The sequence below is a fragment of the Antennarius striatus genome, chromosome 18 (assembly GCF_040054535.1).
Source record: "Antennarius striatus isolate MH-2024 chromosome 18, ASM4005453v1, whole genome shotgun sequence".
Lineage (NCBI taxonomy): Eukaryota > Metazoa > Chordata > Actinopteri > Lophiiformes > Antennariidae > Antennarius > Antennarius striatus.
In genome coordinates, this window is record NC_090793.1 from 12,412,263 (window position 1) to 12,431,030 (window position 18,768).

General features: G+C 40.4%; 1 protein-coding gene across 1 annotated transcript; it reads left to right on the plus strand.

Annotated features, from left to right (window-relative positions):
- Positions 1 to 12,666: 12,666 nt before the first annotated feature.
- On the plus strand, positions 12,667 to 18,356 carry gata6 (GATA binding protein 6). Its single transcript, XM_068341366.1, has 7 exons — positions 12,667 to 12,803; positions 13,400 to 14,308; positions 14,671 to 14,843; positions 15,634 to 15,759; positions 15,875 to 15,962; positions 16,178 to 16,275; positions 16,585 to 18,356. Exons 2-7 carry the CDS (start codon positions 13,459 to 13,461, stop codon positions 16,744 to 16,746), a joined length of 1,497 nt encoding a protein of 498 aa, XP_068197467.1. The 5' UTR covers positions 12,667 to 12,803; positions 13,400 to 13,458; the 3' UTR covers positions 16,747 to 18,356.
- Positions 18,357 to 18,768: the final 412 nt, after the last annotated feature.

An 18,768-nucleotide genomic window follows, 5' to 3' on the forward strand; every position in this document is an offset into this window, starting at 1 on the left:
ATACGTTATTTTAAAAGTCTATTAGTCTCTCCTTGCTATGTCTTGTCCAGACAGGAGGACTAGAAAGAAAAAGTTCTGCAGATTTTTTTATTTTAATTTCTTGGTTACTATAAATGAAAGTTCATTTTAGTGGAGTTGAATAAAATCCTTGATGCAGTTGGAGATCTTAAATCTGTTTATCAAGTTTATCGTCTGGCAGCAGAATCAGGAAAGCATAAATGATAATTGTCGGGATCGTTCCATTGCCGTGATGTTATCTAATCACACCACAGATATCAGCAACGATGATGACTCCACACTCCCGTTAAATCACCAGTATCATCATGTTATATTAATGGCACTCCATGGATGATGTCATCCAGTCCAGACTTCAGAGCTCCATGATGTCTGCGTGCCTGGAGGCAGCATCTTAAGGCTATAAGGCTGCATTCTAGAAGATCTGTAAACACTGGGCTTAGTGGAGCCTATGTCAGCCAGTCTGAACTGCTGACTGGTATCTATCAAAACAAACAACACGCTGGCCAGGTTTTGTCTTTGTGTCTGGGGTCAAGCTGTAGGACTTCTGCTTTTGAAGTTCAAAATAGACAGATAACAGAATCAAACGAGATTTTCAAACACACTTTCCTATATTCGTAAAACTTTTACCAACTTATTTCTTGCTACAGTTGCGTACTTAAGATTTATGTATTCGTGGTTATATTGTTGTACAGCTTTTGTAATGGCAACAAAATTCTTGTGAAACATCAGGCGACATAAACGTGACTTTAACTCCAAACAGAAGTTAGGCTGTTGAAACTATTGAGCCAGTGGTGAGTCAGATCAGTGAGCCTTTCTTGGCCTTTTGTTGAGTCGCACAGTGCAAGTCACAATACGGGATCTGGCTCAGATAAGGAGAACCTTTTTTTTTTAAAAAGAAAAAGAAAGAAGGGGCAGACAGGAGGAACCCTGGCAATGACAGGATGTAGCTACTGGAGAAGGCCAACAGTTTTTTCTGTATTCACAGAAGGAGCATTTGAAACCAATCAGTTACTCTGAAATAGAAGGGATGGTGACACATTGTTTTTCATGTTTTCTTCCACCTGGAACAAACACCAGTCTGAGATATTACACTCACACCATGGGCAAACACTATGAGCCACTGCTCTGTGTGGTACAGTACACACTGTTAGAGAGGGCACAAAGGAAGGTGCATGATTTGTGTGTTTGACAGCAATCTGATAAAACCATAATTGGAGCATGTAGAATGCATATGTTTCTCAGTCAAACAAAAGCTTTGGTCACACCATAGAAACTACTTCTCAATGTTTTCATTGTCTGGCAACTGAATAAAGTGAACAAGAGGGCGACAGAAACCTTCAAGTCGAAATGAGAGTGTTTAATGTGTACAGAAGGGGAGCCGTGCGAGTGTATATTTATCTGCATGCGTGTGAAGCATGAGAAGCTGAGACGAGGTGAGGCTGTTCGGTCATAGAAGGACAAGTGCCCAGCAAAGTCGGCCATGTCTGGTGGAGCTCCAGACCTCATTGAGTGAAGCTCAAATCTTATCAGATCTCGGAGGCCTTATTTGTTCTTCTGACTAAAACGCTACAGGCCCTTTTGAACACATTTTCCCCTGGAAAGAAAGTTAAACCACATTTGCAGAAGGTCAAGGCCAAACTTCAGATCTACTTGCATAGGAAAAAGTTTTTTATTTTTCTTTTGGTTACTATTGCTTAGATTACTGCCATTTGTGTATGCATTTGCAAAGTAGATGGACCCCCCAAAAAATGTAAATCCCATTTTATTCCTTTACAATAATATATCTAATAACAAGTGAATATGTAGATAGTTTTAGATGTATGCCAAGAATTTGAGGTATTCGTCCCTGACAGTGTCACTGTAACAGTATAACAATACTGTATATTGAAGCCAATCTGATCTGTTTGCATTCCGATTTTATCACATGGGAAGGTGTGTCAACATCTTTGACTGGTATTTTACCGCAGCAAGAATTTATGATATAGATTGACTATGGGATTTTTTTCATATATTTCTGGAGTATAATTGAAGTCAGAGGAGCCCATGCTTCTACCAAAAAGTCCATCCATCCATCTTCAACAGCTGGGTCACGGATCAATGGTCTGAGGAGGGATGCCCGTACTTCCCTCTCCTGAGACACCTCCTCCAGCTCCTCTGGGGGGATCTCGAGTCGTTCGCAGGCAGAGCCGAGAGACATCCCTCTAGCATGTTCTAAGTCTTCCCCAAGGTCTCCTCCTGGTAGGACATGGCCATACCACCTCCCCAGGTAGGCGTCCAGGAGGCATCCAAAACATATGCCCGAGCCAACTCAGCTGGCTCTGCTCGAGGCGGAGGAGCAGAGGCTCCACTCCGAGCTCCTCCCTGGTGACTGAGCTCTTCACCCAATCTCTAAGGGTACGCCCAGCCACTGTACACAGGAAACTAATTTCAGCCGCTTGTATCTGGGATCTGGTAATTTCTGTCATGACCCAAATCTCATGACCATAGGTGAGAGTGGGAACGTATATTGACCGGTAAATTGAGAGCTTTGTCTTGCAACTCAGTTCCTTCTTCACCACAACAAACCTATATAGTAACCGCACTGCGGAAGCTGCACTGATCCATCTGTCAATCTCAAGTTCCATCCTTCCTTCACTCGTGAACAAGATATATTTTAACTCCCCGACTTGGGGCAAAGACTCACCACTGACCTGAAGAGGGCACACCACCCTTTTCCGGTGGAGAACCATGGCCTCGGATTTAGAGGTGCTGATCCTCATCCCACTCATGTCACACTCAGCTGCAAAACCATCCCAGGGCACGCTGAAGATCCAGGTTTGATGAGGCCAGCAGGACAACATCGTCCGCAAAAAGCAGAGATGAAATCCATTGGTCCCCAAACCGGACTCCCTCCAAATCCTGACTGCGCCTGGAAATTCTGTCCATAAAGATTATGAACAGAACCGGTGATAGAGGGCTGCCCTGCCGAACTCCAACATGCACCTGGAACAGGTCTGACTTACTGTCGGCAATGCCAATCAAGCTCTGGCTTCGGTCAAACAGGGACCGGACAGCCCTGAGCAAAGGGAACTCCATACTACTGAAGAACTCCTCACAAGATACCATGAGGGGCACGGTCAAATGCCTTCGCCAGATCCACAAAACACATGTGGACTGGTTGGGCAAACTCCCATGAACCCTCGAGCACTCGATGGAGAGTGTAGCTGGTCCAGTGTTGTGCAACTGGGATTGTTCCTCCTGAATCCGTGGTTCGACTATAGGTCTAATCGTCCTCTCCAGTACCCTGGAATAGACTTTCCCCGGGAGGCTGAGGAGTGTGATTCCCCTATAGATGGAACACACCTTCCGGTCCCCTTTTTGAAAAGAGGGACCACCTTCCGGTCTGCCAACCCAAAGGTTCTGTCCCCAACTGCCATGTGATTTACAGAGACGTATCAACCATGACAGTCCCCGCACATCCAGAGACTTGAGGTACTCAGGGCAAATCTCATCCACCCCCGGTGCTTTTCCACCAAGGAGTTTGGCAACCACCTCGGTGATGAACGAGTCCACCTCTGCGACCTCAGTCTCTGTTTTCTCTGTGTAAGACATGGTAAGAGGATTGAGGAGATCCTCGAAGTATTCTTTCCACCACCCGACAATATCCTCAGTCGAGGTCAGCAGCTCTCTGCCTCTATTGTAAATAGTGTTGCTGTGCACCGCTTTCCCCTCCTGAGGCACCAAATGGTTTGCCAGGATTTCTTTGAGGCTGACCGATAGTCCTCCTCCATGACCTCCCCGAACTCCTCCCAGACCCGAGTTTTTGCCTCAGCGACTAGTTGAGCTGTAGTACGCCTGGCCTGCCTGTACCTGTCAGCTGCCTCCCGAGTTCTACAATTCAAAAATATATGATAGGACTCCTTCTTCAGCTTGACGGCATCCCTTACTTCCTGTGTCCATGGGTTCAGGGGTTGCCGCTGCGACCGGCACCAGAGACCTTGCGACCACAGCTCCAAGCAGCCACTTCGACAATGGAGGTGGAGAACATGGTCACTCTGACTCAAGATCCACAGCTTCCTGCAGAATCTGAGAGAAGACCTCACTGACAGAAGGTTATACCAAACATTCCCAACAGACTCTCAAAACACGTTTGGGCCTGCCGAGTCTGCCCAGCCCCCTGCTCTGCCAGTGGATCCAGCTCACCACCAGGTGGTGATCGGTTGACAGCTCTGCCCCTCTCTTCATCCGAATGTCCAACACACACGGTCAGAGGTCTGATGATATGATTTAAGAGTTTGGTGTCCCTTTCAGACGTTTTCAATGGATGAAAAGTTGTCACTGCAACCTGGCCAGTTCAAAATACCCAAACTCTTTCGGCAAAATCATGCTAATGCAATACGTGCAGGATGTAATTTCATTTTCTTGCTGAAATAATCAAGGCCTTTCCTGAAAACAGAAAGGCAGCATGTGTTCGACCAAAACCTTTATATATTGTTCAGCATAAATAAACAAAACACAGACAAATGTTTGGCACAACCATGGTATCCATGACTTCCAAAAAGGTTGTTTTATTTTACATTAAGAAACAATATAACTACATTCTTGTACCATTTCCTAGATATTTTTAATATTATTATTATTATTATTATTATTATTATTATTATTATTATTATTATTATTATTATTATTATTATTATTATTATTATTATCATCTGCAATGAACTGGCAACTTCTCACCTCTTGAACTGGGGGCTTGGAAACTGCAAACTTTTGAGATCTGTACCCCTCTGCCCCTGACCCATAACACTGACATCTTTTTAAAAAAATTTTACACCATATTTACACTCCTCAGAATTTAAATTCTGCTATTTATAAAACATAATTTCAAGAATAAAAATACAGCCATTCTTCCACTATTTCTGAGTGAAAGTGGAAGTGGATATCCATAACATGAACAAATAAAAACACAACAACCTGTTTTGTGAGATACAGGTAAGTGCCTTCAATGCAAAATGAGTGACGGATTTCTCAGAAGGTCTTTATCATAGTTGGAGCATTGTTTCTAAAAATATGGCTGTTCATTTCAAGTATACCGGTAAGTATTTGCAATGTGACAATGAGCTATCACACACAATACCTGGTGTCTGAAGCAGCGAAATGGGATTCAAACATCATTCACTTGAACAATTTGCTCACTAATTTTCCAGTGGAATGCCAGAAGGATTTTCATGAAAACAATGTTTGTCATGAGCAATCACAATATACTCCTGTTTTTCTCCTCCTTTGCCTCAATCTTGATTTGAACAATCGTTGATTGTTTCAGCCACGACACTCACTCCCCTCCTATCTTCTCAAAAAAGCTGTGGAGATGCCAAAGACCTTGAAAGCGTGAGTGGGCCTGTAAAGTCTGCCAGCTGCTCCATCCATACTCTACCATTACAGCGCCATGCCCACGCACTCCACTATCCATACCCTTCATCGCTACTGCCGCCACGTTACAATCACCGCCACATTGTCTCTAGTTTGCTATCAGTGACGTCACATTTCTCCCAAGGCTGTTGTCTCTCAGGCTGGGGCTCCAAACAGCTGATTCGGGGAAAATCACAAAGTGTACCGGAGACCTGACCTTCTCTTGTGAGACAAAACACATAGAGAGGGCCTGGCTCCACAGGATGGAGCCGTCAGCGTGGAAACAATAACACGGTCTCGGAATCTACACAAGAGATGAGGCTGGGTTTTCCAGAGGCGTCGTCAGGCGTCGTTGAGTAGAAACACTCCATCTCTCATTGATCTCTAATCATTTTTTGTGGAACATCTAGTTTTCAACAACCTTAGATTCCAAAGTTATCAAATTTGATTATTTTAGAATGTTTGAAGAACTCTAAAACCTATGATAAATAAAGCGATTCAAGTATGAAGAATTTGCATATAGTTAAATCATTTGCTTGTCTTTTAAATGAATGATTTTTGATAAATGCTCTGGGTTAAACAGGCTTTTAGAATTGAGTCAAATAGCTGAACGTTAAATAAACAGGAGAAAACAGTTTCATTCTGCCTCCCAGCACCTGTAACGCTACAGTAAGCATGTTAAACCTTTTATTTGTAGAGCTAGGCTAACTTTTACCTCTGCACTCTAAACTAAGATAATCTGCTTCAGTATTACTGAGCATAAAGCCATGAGGGTGATGTATGTCTTCATATGTTAGATTTATCTTGTGAATTACACTGTCATGGAAACCCCCCCCCCCCATATTACATGAATAAATTCCATTCTCTGAATCACACTGTAAATGCAATTAGCAGTAAAGTGTGTTGAATTGTACACTTCTGCCTTATCTTGTTTTGGTGGCTTTTTAAACACTTTAGTTTTATAGGTGTTGGGTGGTGGGTGGGGTGGGGGGTTATCTGACTACTGGCTTTTTTCCTTTGACATGGGTCCAAAAGTAAAAGCAAAAAACACTGTGCTTTGAGTCTACTGCTTGTTAAATAGAGTGATTATGACTCATACTTTCATGGAAATTCATGAACACAGGCCATAGGATTGAAGAAAGGATGCATTTCTTTCTATCCTCCAGGGCTTTTCTTATAGAGTCAAAACATGCACAGATTTTTTTATGTTAACAAAACCATAATGGAGACCCCCATTCCCACCCCACCCCTCTCCATTTCTTCATTCCAATATCCATATTAAGCACAGCTAGATAAATATCGAAATTAATAGTATAATTACATGCAACAAAGAGAAATGTTCTTGTATACTCTGCTTGTTTTACTCTTAGTTTGAATTTCTATTCCCTGGACAGCAGATCTGTGTTCTGTGAAATCACAATCAATGGTTCACCTTTATCTCTGCTTGGCTTGAGCATCTCCACTGATATCAAGAAGACAAGAGCAGCAAGGTTGGTAAAAACACTTCATGATACATGAACATATGAATGATTAGAGTACAAGTTCACAATAGGTTGAATGAACTCACGTCAGGCTGATGGGACATTGTGACACTGGAGATTAAAAAAAGAACTATAATATAAATAAATGTACCATGTAGGAGTCAAAAAATGTATCCGTTCCTCAGGAGTGTCCACCATAATTTTTTTTGGACATTTCACAATGGTCTTGTTCTGTCTGCCATGCGGCACAAAGCCAAGGCAATAAATGCTGGTACATAAAATCCACACTGAGCACAATGAGCAGGAGTGTGTCTGTCAGTCATCCCACAACACTGGCAGGGAGTGTGATGGTGCCAGAGCAGCCGTCAATAAATCCCCATCTGAAAGTCAGCTTCCAACACTGAATTATGTACTTATGACATACACACGCACAAGCACTTGCACAAGCACTTGCACACACACACACACACACACACACACACACACACACACACACACACACACACACACACACACACACACACACACACACACACACACTCATAAGAACCGGGTAAGCAGGGTGTTCCGTTGTGGGTGAGCCGGGGAAGCAAGGACAGTACATGTCGAGAATGACAAAGGTTGCTTTTACACCTGTCATTCCTAGTTTAATCATCTACTACTTCAAACAGGAGAGACTGACGTTCACGGCCTCCCAGCAGCCTTTGCTCCAGCAGCTATGGACAAGTTGCCTTTCAGTAGAAAGCAGGGACAAAACAGACCTGTGCAGGTATAAAATTTAACTGTTTTCTATAAAATAAGAGCAAATATGTCATTTTATTACAAGGCGCCAGCAATGAGGAGGCCAGGTAATAAATACAGGAAATGGATTTTGCATTTGTTAATTCAGAAAAAAAAAACCCCAAAGATATCCTTGATAAATTGATTCCCATTGATTTGGAGTGATGCATCATGTCTGGATTTACACATTTAAAAGACAAGGCATGCTGTTGCTACATTTTTTTTAGGGGGGAAACATTTTTGTTTAGTACAAACTTTAGATTTGCTGTTAAAAACTAGTTTCTTTTATGGTGACAGTGTGAATTAAAAAAAAGTGTGTGGATATACGAAATAATTTAGTATATAATAATTAATTATTCATATTTTTTGACGTGGTCATTTAAAGAGGCCTACCAACTACATATAGGCGGACACTTATTTATTGATATTATATTTTGACCCTGAGTATTTTAATACTTGGTTACTCAAGATATGATTTTCTTAAATCCCACCATTTAATATATATTTCACCAACTATTAAGGAACGTTTCTGTCACCTACTATCTCATTTTTAAATGTAAATGTAAAAGGCATTTACATTTAATCTTAATTTTAATAATCTCACATTTCAAAGTGTCTTTTAATAACTTCTGAAAAAAAAAAATATATATTGTAAAAATTATCTGAAACAGGTGGGGGAACCGAAAATTTTCTTCCTCTTTTTCCAGTCTTTTATGTTTCTTCATCGAATAAATATCACCAAAATAACGCGTTTACTTGTCAATTTAAAAGGAGAAATTACTTTTCCCCTTTTAATCGATGATATCAAATAAATCACACGCAAACATCCTGGATCCTTTTGAAAGTATTTCCCCAAATAAACCTCGATCTCTCTTTTTTTTTAATGTGCGACAGGTTCAAATACAACACGATTAAAAAAAAATTTTAAAAAAAAGATTTTCGTACCAAGATGGATTAAGATGATGAATTGAGTCTGTTTCTGCCGTCTTTTACGCGCAGCCGTAGACAAAAGTCGTTTATCATCAATTATAATCGAGACATCAGAGACATTCTTGTGTGCAATGTTCGCAATTCTTTGTACGACTCTGTAACAGAGCAGAAGTCAAAAACGGACTTCAGTGGCTTTTTGTGATGCAGCCAAAAAAAAAAAAGCCAAAATAACTCACAACAAACCTCGACGTTTCTGAAACGAAATAGGAGGAGACGCAGTTATCAGGACGCTAATTATAAATCACACTGGGTAAAAAAAAACAAACAAAAAAAACAAAACGTGACACATCGACCCGGGTTTTAGTGGAGGATTTCTTAACGTATTCCTGCCTGTTATCTCTACAGCATCATGCATATGGCAGCAGAACGGACTAATCAGGAGCGGCTACAACAAGCGCTGGAGTGTTGGGAGATAATCATTATCAAGTCGGTACATAAAGCACTGACATCAGGGTCCATCAGCCCGCACGCCTCCACAGAGAAACGAACACGACTCAAACTTAAAAAGAAATATAAATATAAATATAAATAGGCATTTTAGGCATATCTCTGACAGCCATGCAGGCCCACTCTGTTTGACCGTTCGTGGATAAATGTGGAGACAGGGCGGCGTCTCTTCACGGGCTCCGCGTGTCCGAGCAGCACACTTTGACATCACTGCGAAAACACCTCATTCATCAAACTGGAGGCTCCGCGGCCAGTCAGTGTCAGAAGTAAAAAGGGGGGGGGGGGGTTAAAAAAAAAAAAAAAAGCCCCACAAAAAACAAAACAAAACAGGATTTTGTTGTCTCGCACCTCCCTGACAGCCTCTCGCTGAGCCGATGGGATGGGAGACAGTAGCGCATGGTTTGGTTACTCCCTCTGATAAAATCAACCCACCCACCCCCTACACCCCCCAAAACAAAACCTCTGTGATTACCATGGCAGTCAGACGCTGCGCCGAGTTGGGTCCAGGGTTGTAAAAACGCATGGGAGATCTTCAAGATGCCTGCGTGCGTAAAAGTTTGATCAAAATGTATTCTAATTATTAAAGATCTACTGGACCGTGTGAGGACACCGAAACAGCATGTGTGATTTATTTTCCACTTCACAACACACAAACGAACAAATTAAAATGAGAGACACTAATGGTAGAGACAATACCAATTATTCCGCAGACTCATGCGTGTGACGCAAATAGTCGCACATACACGTGTTGATATGAAGATGAGTCATTTCTCACCCACCTAACAACATAACTGAAAAGGTGTCAGGAACCGCTTTAACAAACACTGGAGAGCAGCATTGCGTGTTGTTTATTCATAAGGTGCTACAACAACAACAACAACAGCAGCAGCAGCTCTGCTCTCTGGCTATTTTTAAAGGCAGCGCCCACAGCGTCAGGTCACAGGACATGTTAACATTGGTTGAACCTCCTGTTCCTGCTAACTTGGCAGAGGTAAGCGTTCAAGCTGGCCTACATTCCAATGAAATTGTCTTAAAATCATTAAACTTCTGTCTCAATCTTTTTTTTCTCTTCATATTTCTCTTCTAAATTGTTTCAAACTCTAATATATGTCTGAAAATATTTTTTTCTTTTTTGATTTATGCTTTTTGTGTCCATATTCATATGAACAGATCCCTCTCAATACAGGAGCCCACCGTTTACTGTTTTTAAAAAAAATTATACCCAGTACGTGTTACCACTTATGGGGTGCTATTACATGTAATATTAGTGCAAATAATTGTAATGAGGCAGGGTGATGTTATTTGTGTGTCACATGTCAACAATAAGGCTGCTCAAAGTGTTTTGAAAATTAAAAGATTTAAATGCAAAATAAAAGAAATTAAAAACATAAAAGTAACATATAATGAAATAGATAGAATGTGTGAACTGATGACTAACAACAGAATAATTGTAGCTCTGGACAGACTATCTGAAAACAGTTGCTGTAGACAAGTTGTATGAGCAACAAAAAGGTCATATAAGTAGATTGTCATAGGTTCAGTAAAGTAGTGGTAGACATCTTACTACAGTAGTTTGAGTATACTTATGTGTATTAGAGTTTCCAAGGCCGGTTGAGTATTGTAAGGAGGTCGTGGTAGACGAGAAACAGTTTTTAATTGGAGCCCAAAGGCCATCCTCAGCATTTAAGAATTATAATACTAGTATTCTATATGAGTATATACCAGTAATATTGATAATAAATAGGTTGATGTTAATGTATTGGGTGCACAGTAGTATATTGGGAGCAGTATATATATAATAAAGTGTGTACTGTAAATTATTCTGAAGCTCAGTTCAGTCTGTGTAGGAGTAGTAGTAGTAGTAGTAGTAGTAGTAGTAGTAGTAGTAGTAGTAGTAGTAGTAGTAATCGTACCAGTATTAGCAGTAGTCATATTAGTGGTAGTAGTAGTAGTAGTAATAGTAGTAGTAGTAATGGTAGTAGTAGTAGTAGTAGTAGCAGTAGTAGTAGTAGTAGTAGTAGTAGTAGTGGTAGTAGTAGTCATTGTCAGAGTAACAGCAGTAGCAGCAGTGATACTAGGATAGTAGTAGTAGTACTAATATGGCTACTCGTAGTAGTGGATTACTATAGGAGTAGTATCATTGGTATTAGTATTACTAACAGAAGTAGTAGTAGTACTTTCAGTAGATTTAGTGATACTAGTAGCAGCAGTAGTAGTATTAGTAGTAGTAGTAGAAGTAGTTTCAGTAGTTTTAGTAGTTTTACTTGTAGTATTTTTGGTATTAGTATTTGTATTGTTGTAGTAGTAGTAATAGTAGTAGTAGCAGAAGTAATAGTCGTGGTAGTAGTAGTTTCAGTATTATTATTATTAATAGTATTAGTAGTTGTAGTAGCAGGAGTCTGCAGCTCAGTTTTTAGTGCTTACTGTTTAGTTATCTCCCAGACAGTCAGCATGTAAACAGGCACCAATGCCCTCTGAGGGTTTGTGCGCCTGATGAACCCCGCCTGAGGATTATTTGTTAACCTTTGTGAACACACACGAGGAGGGCTGCAAATGAGGGGATGATTCAATTGACACCTCGCTACTTTTGATCACTTCACTCCCTTTCAATGCGTATTGTGAGTGGAGAATCATCGCGGTTCAAAGGGGAGCGCCCCACGGCAGAGACGTGCTGAGAGTTTTTGCTTCTGCACAGCTGAAACCGTCCCCAATGAAACCGTCTGACCTAAATAAACTAATTAGGGAGGGAACGTATTGATCATCGGTGAATATGGAGAACCCACAAAGGAGGAGGACATTACTAAATTAAGAGCATGCGAATATGGAAATGGAAATTAAAAACAGGCAATAATTCGAAATCGCCATTATAATTCTTCTGAGCACTAACAGTCATGTGGGATTATCGTTAATGATACCACAAAGTGAAGAAAGATGTCAGATTTTGTAATTGTACAATAATAATTTGATTGATTTAATCAACTAACGATACGACTTTTAATGGGGGGGGAAAAACGAAATCAGGGACAAAATTCACGACTTTTGTGTAACAACTAATAGGTAACATTGATAAATAGTAACGCATGTGACAGAATACAATATAAAACGTTGTGGTAGTGTTTCAAATTTGTAATTCGATAGGTTTAGATTTTTTGCATGTTCTGCGTTCCAACGTTGTACTTATAGAAGACATTAATAAATGCTAACAATTTTAAAGAAAGTAACACAAGAAACAGCATAATAGTAATTTATTATTCTTATTAACAATTTTAATAATAGTAATAAGAAGAATAAGAATGAGAACAAAAAGAAGAACAATTATTTTATATTAATACATACTAATAACAATAATAATTATATATAATAATAATAATAATAATAATTTCTGTAGGTGTTAAAGCGTAAGACCCTTTCTGACAAATGAATTCATTTACAAATTAATCTGAAACTTTTCTGACTGTCTCTCCCTCTTCCTCAGTTTCTCCGTGTGATTGATTGGAGGAGTTCAGAGGCTGGCACCCCCATCGTGTTTCCAGCCGCTCTCTCTCCACATGATTGGTCCGCCTCCCGCGGCCGCAGCCACCAGAAGCGCCTCCTCTCATAAACCTCGTCACACAGCTCTAACGTTTCCCAGTATTTCCAGGACAAGCAGAGGCTCACTTTTCGGAACTTTGCGTACAACATATGGCGCACAACTAGCAGGTATTTTTTTTGTTGTTGAAAAATGTTTCACATCTTCTCTTGTCTCTTCTCGTTTTTTTTCTCCATGGTTCCTCGCAGCTGCTTCAGACATCTGGCGGTGCGGTCCGTGCGCGCAGCTGGACCCAGATCATCATCTTTTTTTTTTTTTTTTATCGCTCGGCTTCTCGGCTCTTATCTGTATTGGGTCTTATCAAACGGTTATCTCTTTTGCTGTGAAGACATATTGCGTTTTGTTTCCTATCTGTTATATGTGTGGTGCGCACTTCTGTGTGTGTGTGTGTGCGCGTGTGTAGGAGGACAGATTTGGACACGGACAAGACCCAGTCACTCTTAAGAGCGCGTAATCGGAGCATGGAAGTCACTGTGGATTGAATGCGCGCTGTGAAATTAAAAGTCATATGTTCGGTTTTCATTGTGGAAACGTAAACTAGTTTTTCAAGATGAAGACAAGTTGTAGATAAGAGATGGATTTTTTTAACAAATTATTTTCTAAAAATGACTTTCTCTCCAGATGTTCGGGCGTGTTTGAATCCATAACCCTTGTATCACATGCGTAAAGCTCTTTTCCTTCCTATATCTTTTTTTTTTTTTCATAGGGTAAACTGCTCCCTGACGACTTTTATTAACCTTTATATTGTATGGAAAGTGCTCCTGGATGGACCTGGGCGAAAACAGCTGGTCCATGGTGAAGCGAGAAGTATCCAGCAGCCCAGGGTCGCCGGCTGAGCAGACATACCTGCCTGGTGACGGCAGAAGGGACGGTCCCACCTCGGATGAGCTGAGGACTCCTCCGAGCGATCTTGACGCACTGGGGCACCGCCGCTCCGACGGCAGATCACTACACTCCTACGTTCATTTCGGACACCATAACAACACCCTGACCACTGTCGAGGACATCCCACTTTTTACGGATTTAGACCAAGGCAGCAAACTTGTCCTCTCCGGTGGAGCACACAAGACAAGCCTACTTGTGGACCCGACCGATATGTACCAAACACTGGCCATCGCCGCCGCCCAGAGCCAGACTGGATATGATTCCTCCTCTGGTGGTTATATGCACTCCAACCCCAACTCCCCAGTGTATGTCCCCAGCTCTCGGGTGGGCCCCATGATACCCAGCCTCTCCTATCTGCCGTCCAGCGGATCGGCGCAGCCCAACCACGCTGTCTCCAGCCACTCGGTCTGGACACAGCCCACCCCAGAGAGCCCTTCATACAGCACCGGAAGCCCGCACACCTCCAGTCGGTTCCACTACCCTCCAAGCCCGCCAATGAATAACGGGGCCCCCAGAGACACCGGCTACAGTAACACACTGAATGTGGGGAGCAGAGACCAGTATGGCCTATCTCGCCCCCTCAGTGGGACCTACGCGAGTCCCTACTCTCCTTACGTTGCACCGCAGCTGTCCCAGCTGACCGCGCCTTGGACCGGGGGACCTTTTGATAACACGATGCTGCACACCTTGCAAAGCCGAGGTGCACCCTTGATTCGAGGCCCAAACGGAGGTAAGAAAAATAAGCACAGAAGTGACCTAGTATGAAGATGGACGTGATTTGCGACTAATCTTCTTTCATGATATACACCAAGACCCATAAAATACCATGTCAGGTTTTGAAAAAAAAATTTAAATTCTAACTGACCGAAACAAATATATCTTAAATTCAAAAATACATACATACACACATAAACGTGTGAAATGGAAATGAGGTGTTAGAAGTAATTTCAATATGACGATTCTTCTATGACCAGAAATCTAAGGATATGATTCTGTTTGCCTAATGTCACAGATTGTGTTTCCAAAATTTATTTATTTATCTATTGATTTATCTGTTTTTTTTTTCTTTTCTTTTTCTGTTTTTTTTTTTAGTTACAGATATTCTTGACGACATTGGGGAGAGCAGAGAGTGCGTGAACTGCGGATCCATCTCCACGCCGCTCTGGAGGCGCGACGGCACGGGTCACTTTCTCTGTAACGCCTGTGGCCTTTACAGCAAAATGAATGGTCTGAGCCGGCCATTAATTAAACCACAGAAACGGACGGTAAGCAGGAGGGGACCACTTATCCGCTCAATTTCCTGCCTAATTGTTTCAAATTGCTGGAGGCTACACCGATGATCCTCACAGCATGTAATCCAGAAAATACCTTTTTGCAATAGATGAAATTTATGAACTTATTTTTAATTCATTCATTCAATCATTAATCATCATCACCCGATTCATCCGCTGTATTTTATCACCCTCCCCCCTCTATTATACGGTTACTGATTTTTCAAGCATTACAACGTGCTTGAAAAATCTTTTGCAATACACACATCCTTTTTTTTTTTTTTTTAAATTGGAGTGTTTTTTTTGTGACAATCTGAAACATCGCTCAGCTCGTGGACTTGTAATATGAATGCATTATTCAACAATCAAACATAATGAGTTGAAGCGGGATCTGAGGAAATCGTCTCGAATATTTCGGGTCATAATTTTCCCCCTTAACTTGATTAAAGTGGAAATGAAGACACTTATTTAGTCAGATTAAAGAAAAACACACTGTGACATTTGTACAGTAACTGATCACCTGCGATTCTAGTCAGTGCAACTGTGATTTCTTTTAATCGTATGGATGCCATTACGCATTACGCATAGTTTTTACAAGGAAATCTGATAACAAGTGAAGATGAAGTCGTGCATTAGATTTCGCACTTAATCGCAGCTCTTCTGTTCGGGAATTGGATGTGAATGACGCGTTGAATTTGACAAGTGTGATTTTCATTGAAAACATTTGAAATGTTCCAGTATCATTCGATTAAAAATAATTGAGTGCCAATTTTTCCGTCTTCAGTCGACATCCAGAAGAATCGGCCTGTCCTGTGCGAACTGTCAGACCAGCACGACCACTCTGTGGCGCAGAAACGCGGAGGGAGAGCCAGTGTGTAACGCATGTGGGCTTTACACAAAATTACACGGGGTACGAGAAAGATTTCACCCGACATCCATCTCAGATTTAATGATCTATTTGCTACTAAATGCGTGACAAATCAAAAAGTAATTCTTGCTAAACAAACATGATCTGCAACTTTCAGGTACCTCGACCGCTCGCCATGAAGAAAGAGGGAATTCAGACAAGGAAAAGAAAACCAAAAACCTTGAACAAAACTAAGGGATCATCTGGTGAGTTACTGATAATTATTCCTAATGTGCTTGTGTATATTTTTTGTGAACTTTTTCATAATCTCAAAAAAATATGATTTATATATATATATATATATATATATATATATATATATATATATATATATATATATATATATATATATATATATATATATATATATATATATATATATATATATATCAACATTGTAAAAAAAATGTGCATTTTTCAGGAAATAATAACTCGGTCTCTATGACTCCCACATCTACATCCTCATCAAATTCCGAAGACTGCTCAAAAACCAGCTCTCCTTCAGGACAGGTATCAGGGGTAAGACTTATCAGGGATAAACTTCTTCATTAGAATTCTATGCAGGAAATATATTTTAAGTGAATGCTTTACAATGTCTGTTTTTCATTCAAACAAGAAGATAAAAATATTACCAAGAATTTGAATCTAACCTAAGCGTCAAATTTTGAATTTGATGAACAACAAAGGTGATTGATTTAAAATCTCACAAGTCTGATTGATGCAGAAAAATCCAAATTGAGAGAGTTGTTTATTCTCTTAAAGAGGTGAATCATTTGAAAACAGAATTCCACCTAAAATATGTATTTTTAATTTCCTCTGATGTCGTAGGTCAGTTCGTCTGTGCTGTCAAGCTCAGGGGAGGGAACAGGCTCTGGTTCAGTGGTGAAGTACCCAGGACAGGACGGTCTGTACACCAGCGTGGGTCTGCCCCAGCCGGCAGATGTGGCTTCAGTGAGGGGTGAACCCTGGTGCCCCATGGCTTTAGCTTGAACATTAAATTCTTTGGGAGAACAACGGTCTCTGGCCCCTCTGTCTGGATGCCATGTAGTTTGGAAGTATTAGGGGGCGACGTTTGTTTCCTTCCTCACTGATGCAAGAAGATTCTGACAAGGTGGAATGATGGGTGAGATGACCTACAGACCTACACCCTACAAGCTCCATCCAAATGAGGAATAGCTGAGATTGGTTTGGGGGTTTTGTTGCCATAAGAAAACAAAGGGAATCGCCAGGCTGAATGATCAATCAGATGACCTGCTTTTGATGGTTTCTCGACCTACCATGCACTTGATATCTCTCCCACCCCATGGCTCAGAACCAGATGCTATTTCTTATAGTAAAGCCATCCTGTACAGTATGGATTTCCTCTGTGAAGAGAAAAAGCTGTTGATTGGATACCACTGCTTCATAAAGCACTGTATTCCTCGAGGACATTTAGATCTTTTTTTTTCTTTCCACAACTGGAATCATGCCACAAGTGCCAAGACAGGTTTAATAAATCAAAAGAAAAACAAATATTTATAAATCTTCCATTGTTGAAAACATGGCTATGATTGTTAATAAACGTAAGAATGTAGAGTAGATGTTAAACCATCCTGATGTCTTCTTTTCTAACATTTTCTCTATATGTGGTTGTTTTTGTAGCACAGTAGTGTTGAATCTGCACATGTTTTCCACTGAGAGCTCTTACTGTATTTGACTGAAACTATTTGGTTTAAACAGGGTATAAAAGAGTTTGTCATCTAATGGTTTTATTTAATTATTATTATTATGCAAATAATCAACTACTTCAAACTAATTCTTGATATATATTGATTTTGTCATCTTTTGGGTACTATTCTCAAAACTGAATCACAATAACTCTTTTGTGTGTAAAACTTTTGGATGGCTTCTTCGAACAAATCACACCCGGAGTTGCTGTAGAACCGCTGGCCTTAATGTTACATGCAAAATTCCAGAAGACAGGCTTCACTCTCTGTCTCACTTTAAACTCTGTATCTTTCACCGCAAAAGCAGGTACTGTTGCATCACTCTGTACTGAAGGTGAGGATGAGCTCACTTCAGAACAAATTTCTGTTAATTGGATGAGTTTGGCTGAGCCCTGAGGGATTTACTGCAGCGTAGCAGCTAGGAGTGTAGCACGATGTGTTAAAAGTGGACAAAAAAGAATAAAAATAGTCAACAACGGCGACAATTTCATTTAAATGTACATGCCTTGTGGTAAACAACAGCTGCATGTAAAATTCAAATTTAAGAAATTTTATTTTATTTTTTAATTTTTTATTCTTCTTCACCATGTTCTCCAGTACTGGTGCAGGTGGAGTCTTAAAAAGCCATTTCTGGTGACAAAAAATCCCCCAACAACATAGAAAAGAAATCATAAGGTAATGAACCTACAGATAATCTGAGAAATTACATGTGAAACTCTTGAAAAAGCTTATTTTTTTCACAACTTGCTTCATCCAAAATTGTTATGTCATTCTTCTGGACTTATTTATTTTTGAAGTATCTTGTTTAGTTCAGCATCTCATTTTGTTGTGTTTTTTTTTAAAAGAAATTATTCTATTTAAAGGCAATCCAATAAATTGGTCTGGTGATGCAAATGAATTTAGTTATGCTGTGTTTTAAAGATAAATTATCTGTATTTTTAGGCAGTGGTAAGAAATATTAATATTACTTTGGAATTCCTTGTATGAGTCACATTTTTTCCCAGCTGAACTCAAATTGATTTATCAGGTGTTTTCATGAGGGAAGAACATAAAGAGAGAAAGAGGACCAGAAAAAAGAAGCTCCTTGTCATATTCAGAAAGATGTCTCACAGAAATGTTTCAAAAGCTGCATCCAAAAGCAAAGAAAACATCCCTGCAGATTTTAATTTACATCTTTTACTTATTGGTTTGCTCCTGCACTCAACGTTTGCTACATTAAAGCAATCATTTAGTCTTCCTGACAGCATATTTTCACTCAACCGTTTTTCTTTTCTACTGGCCCCTGCAGGCTCAAAGCGCAATCCAC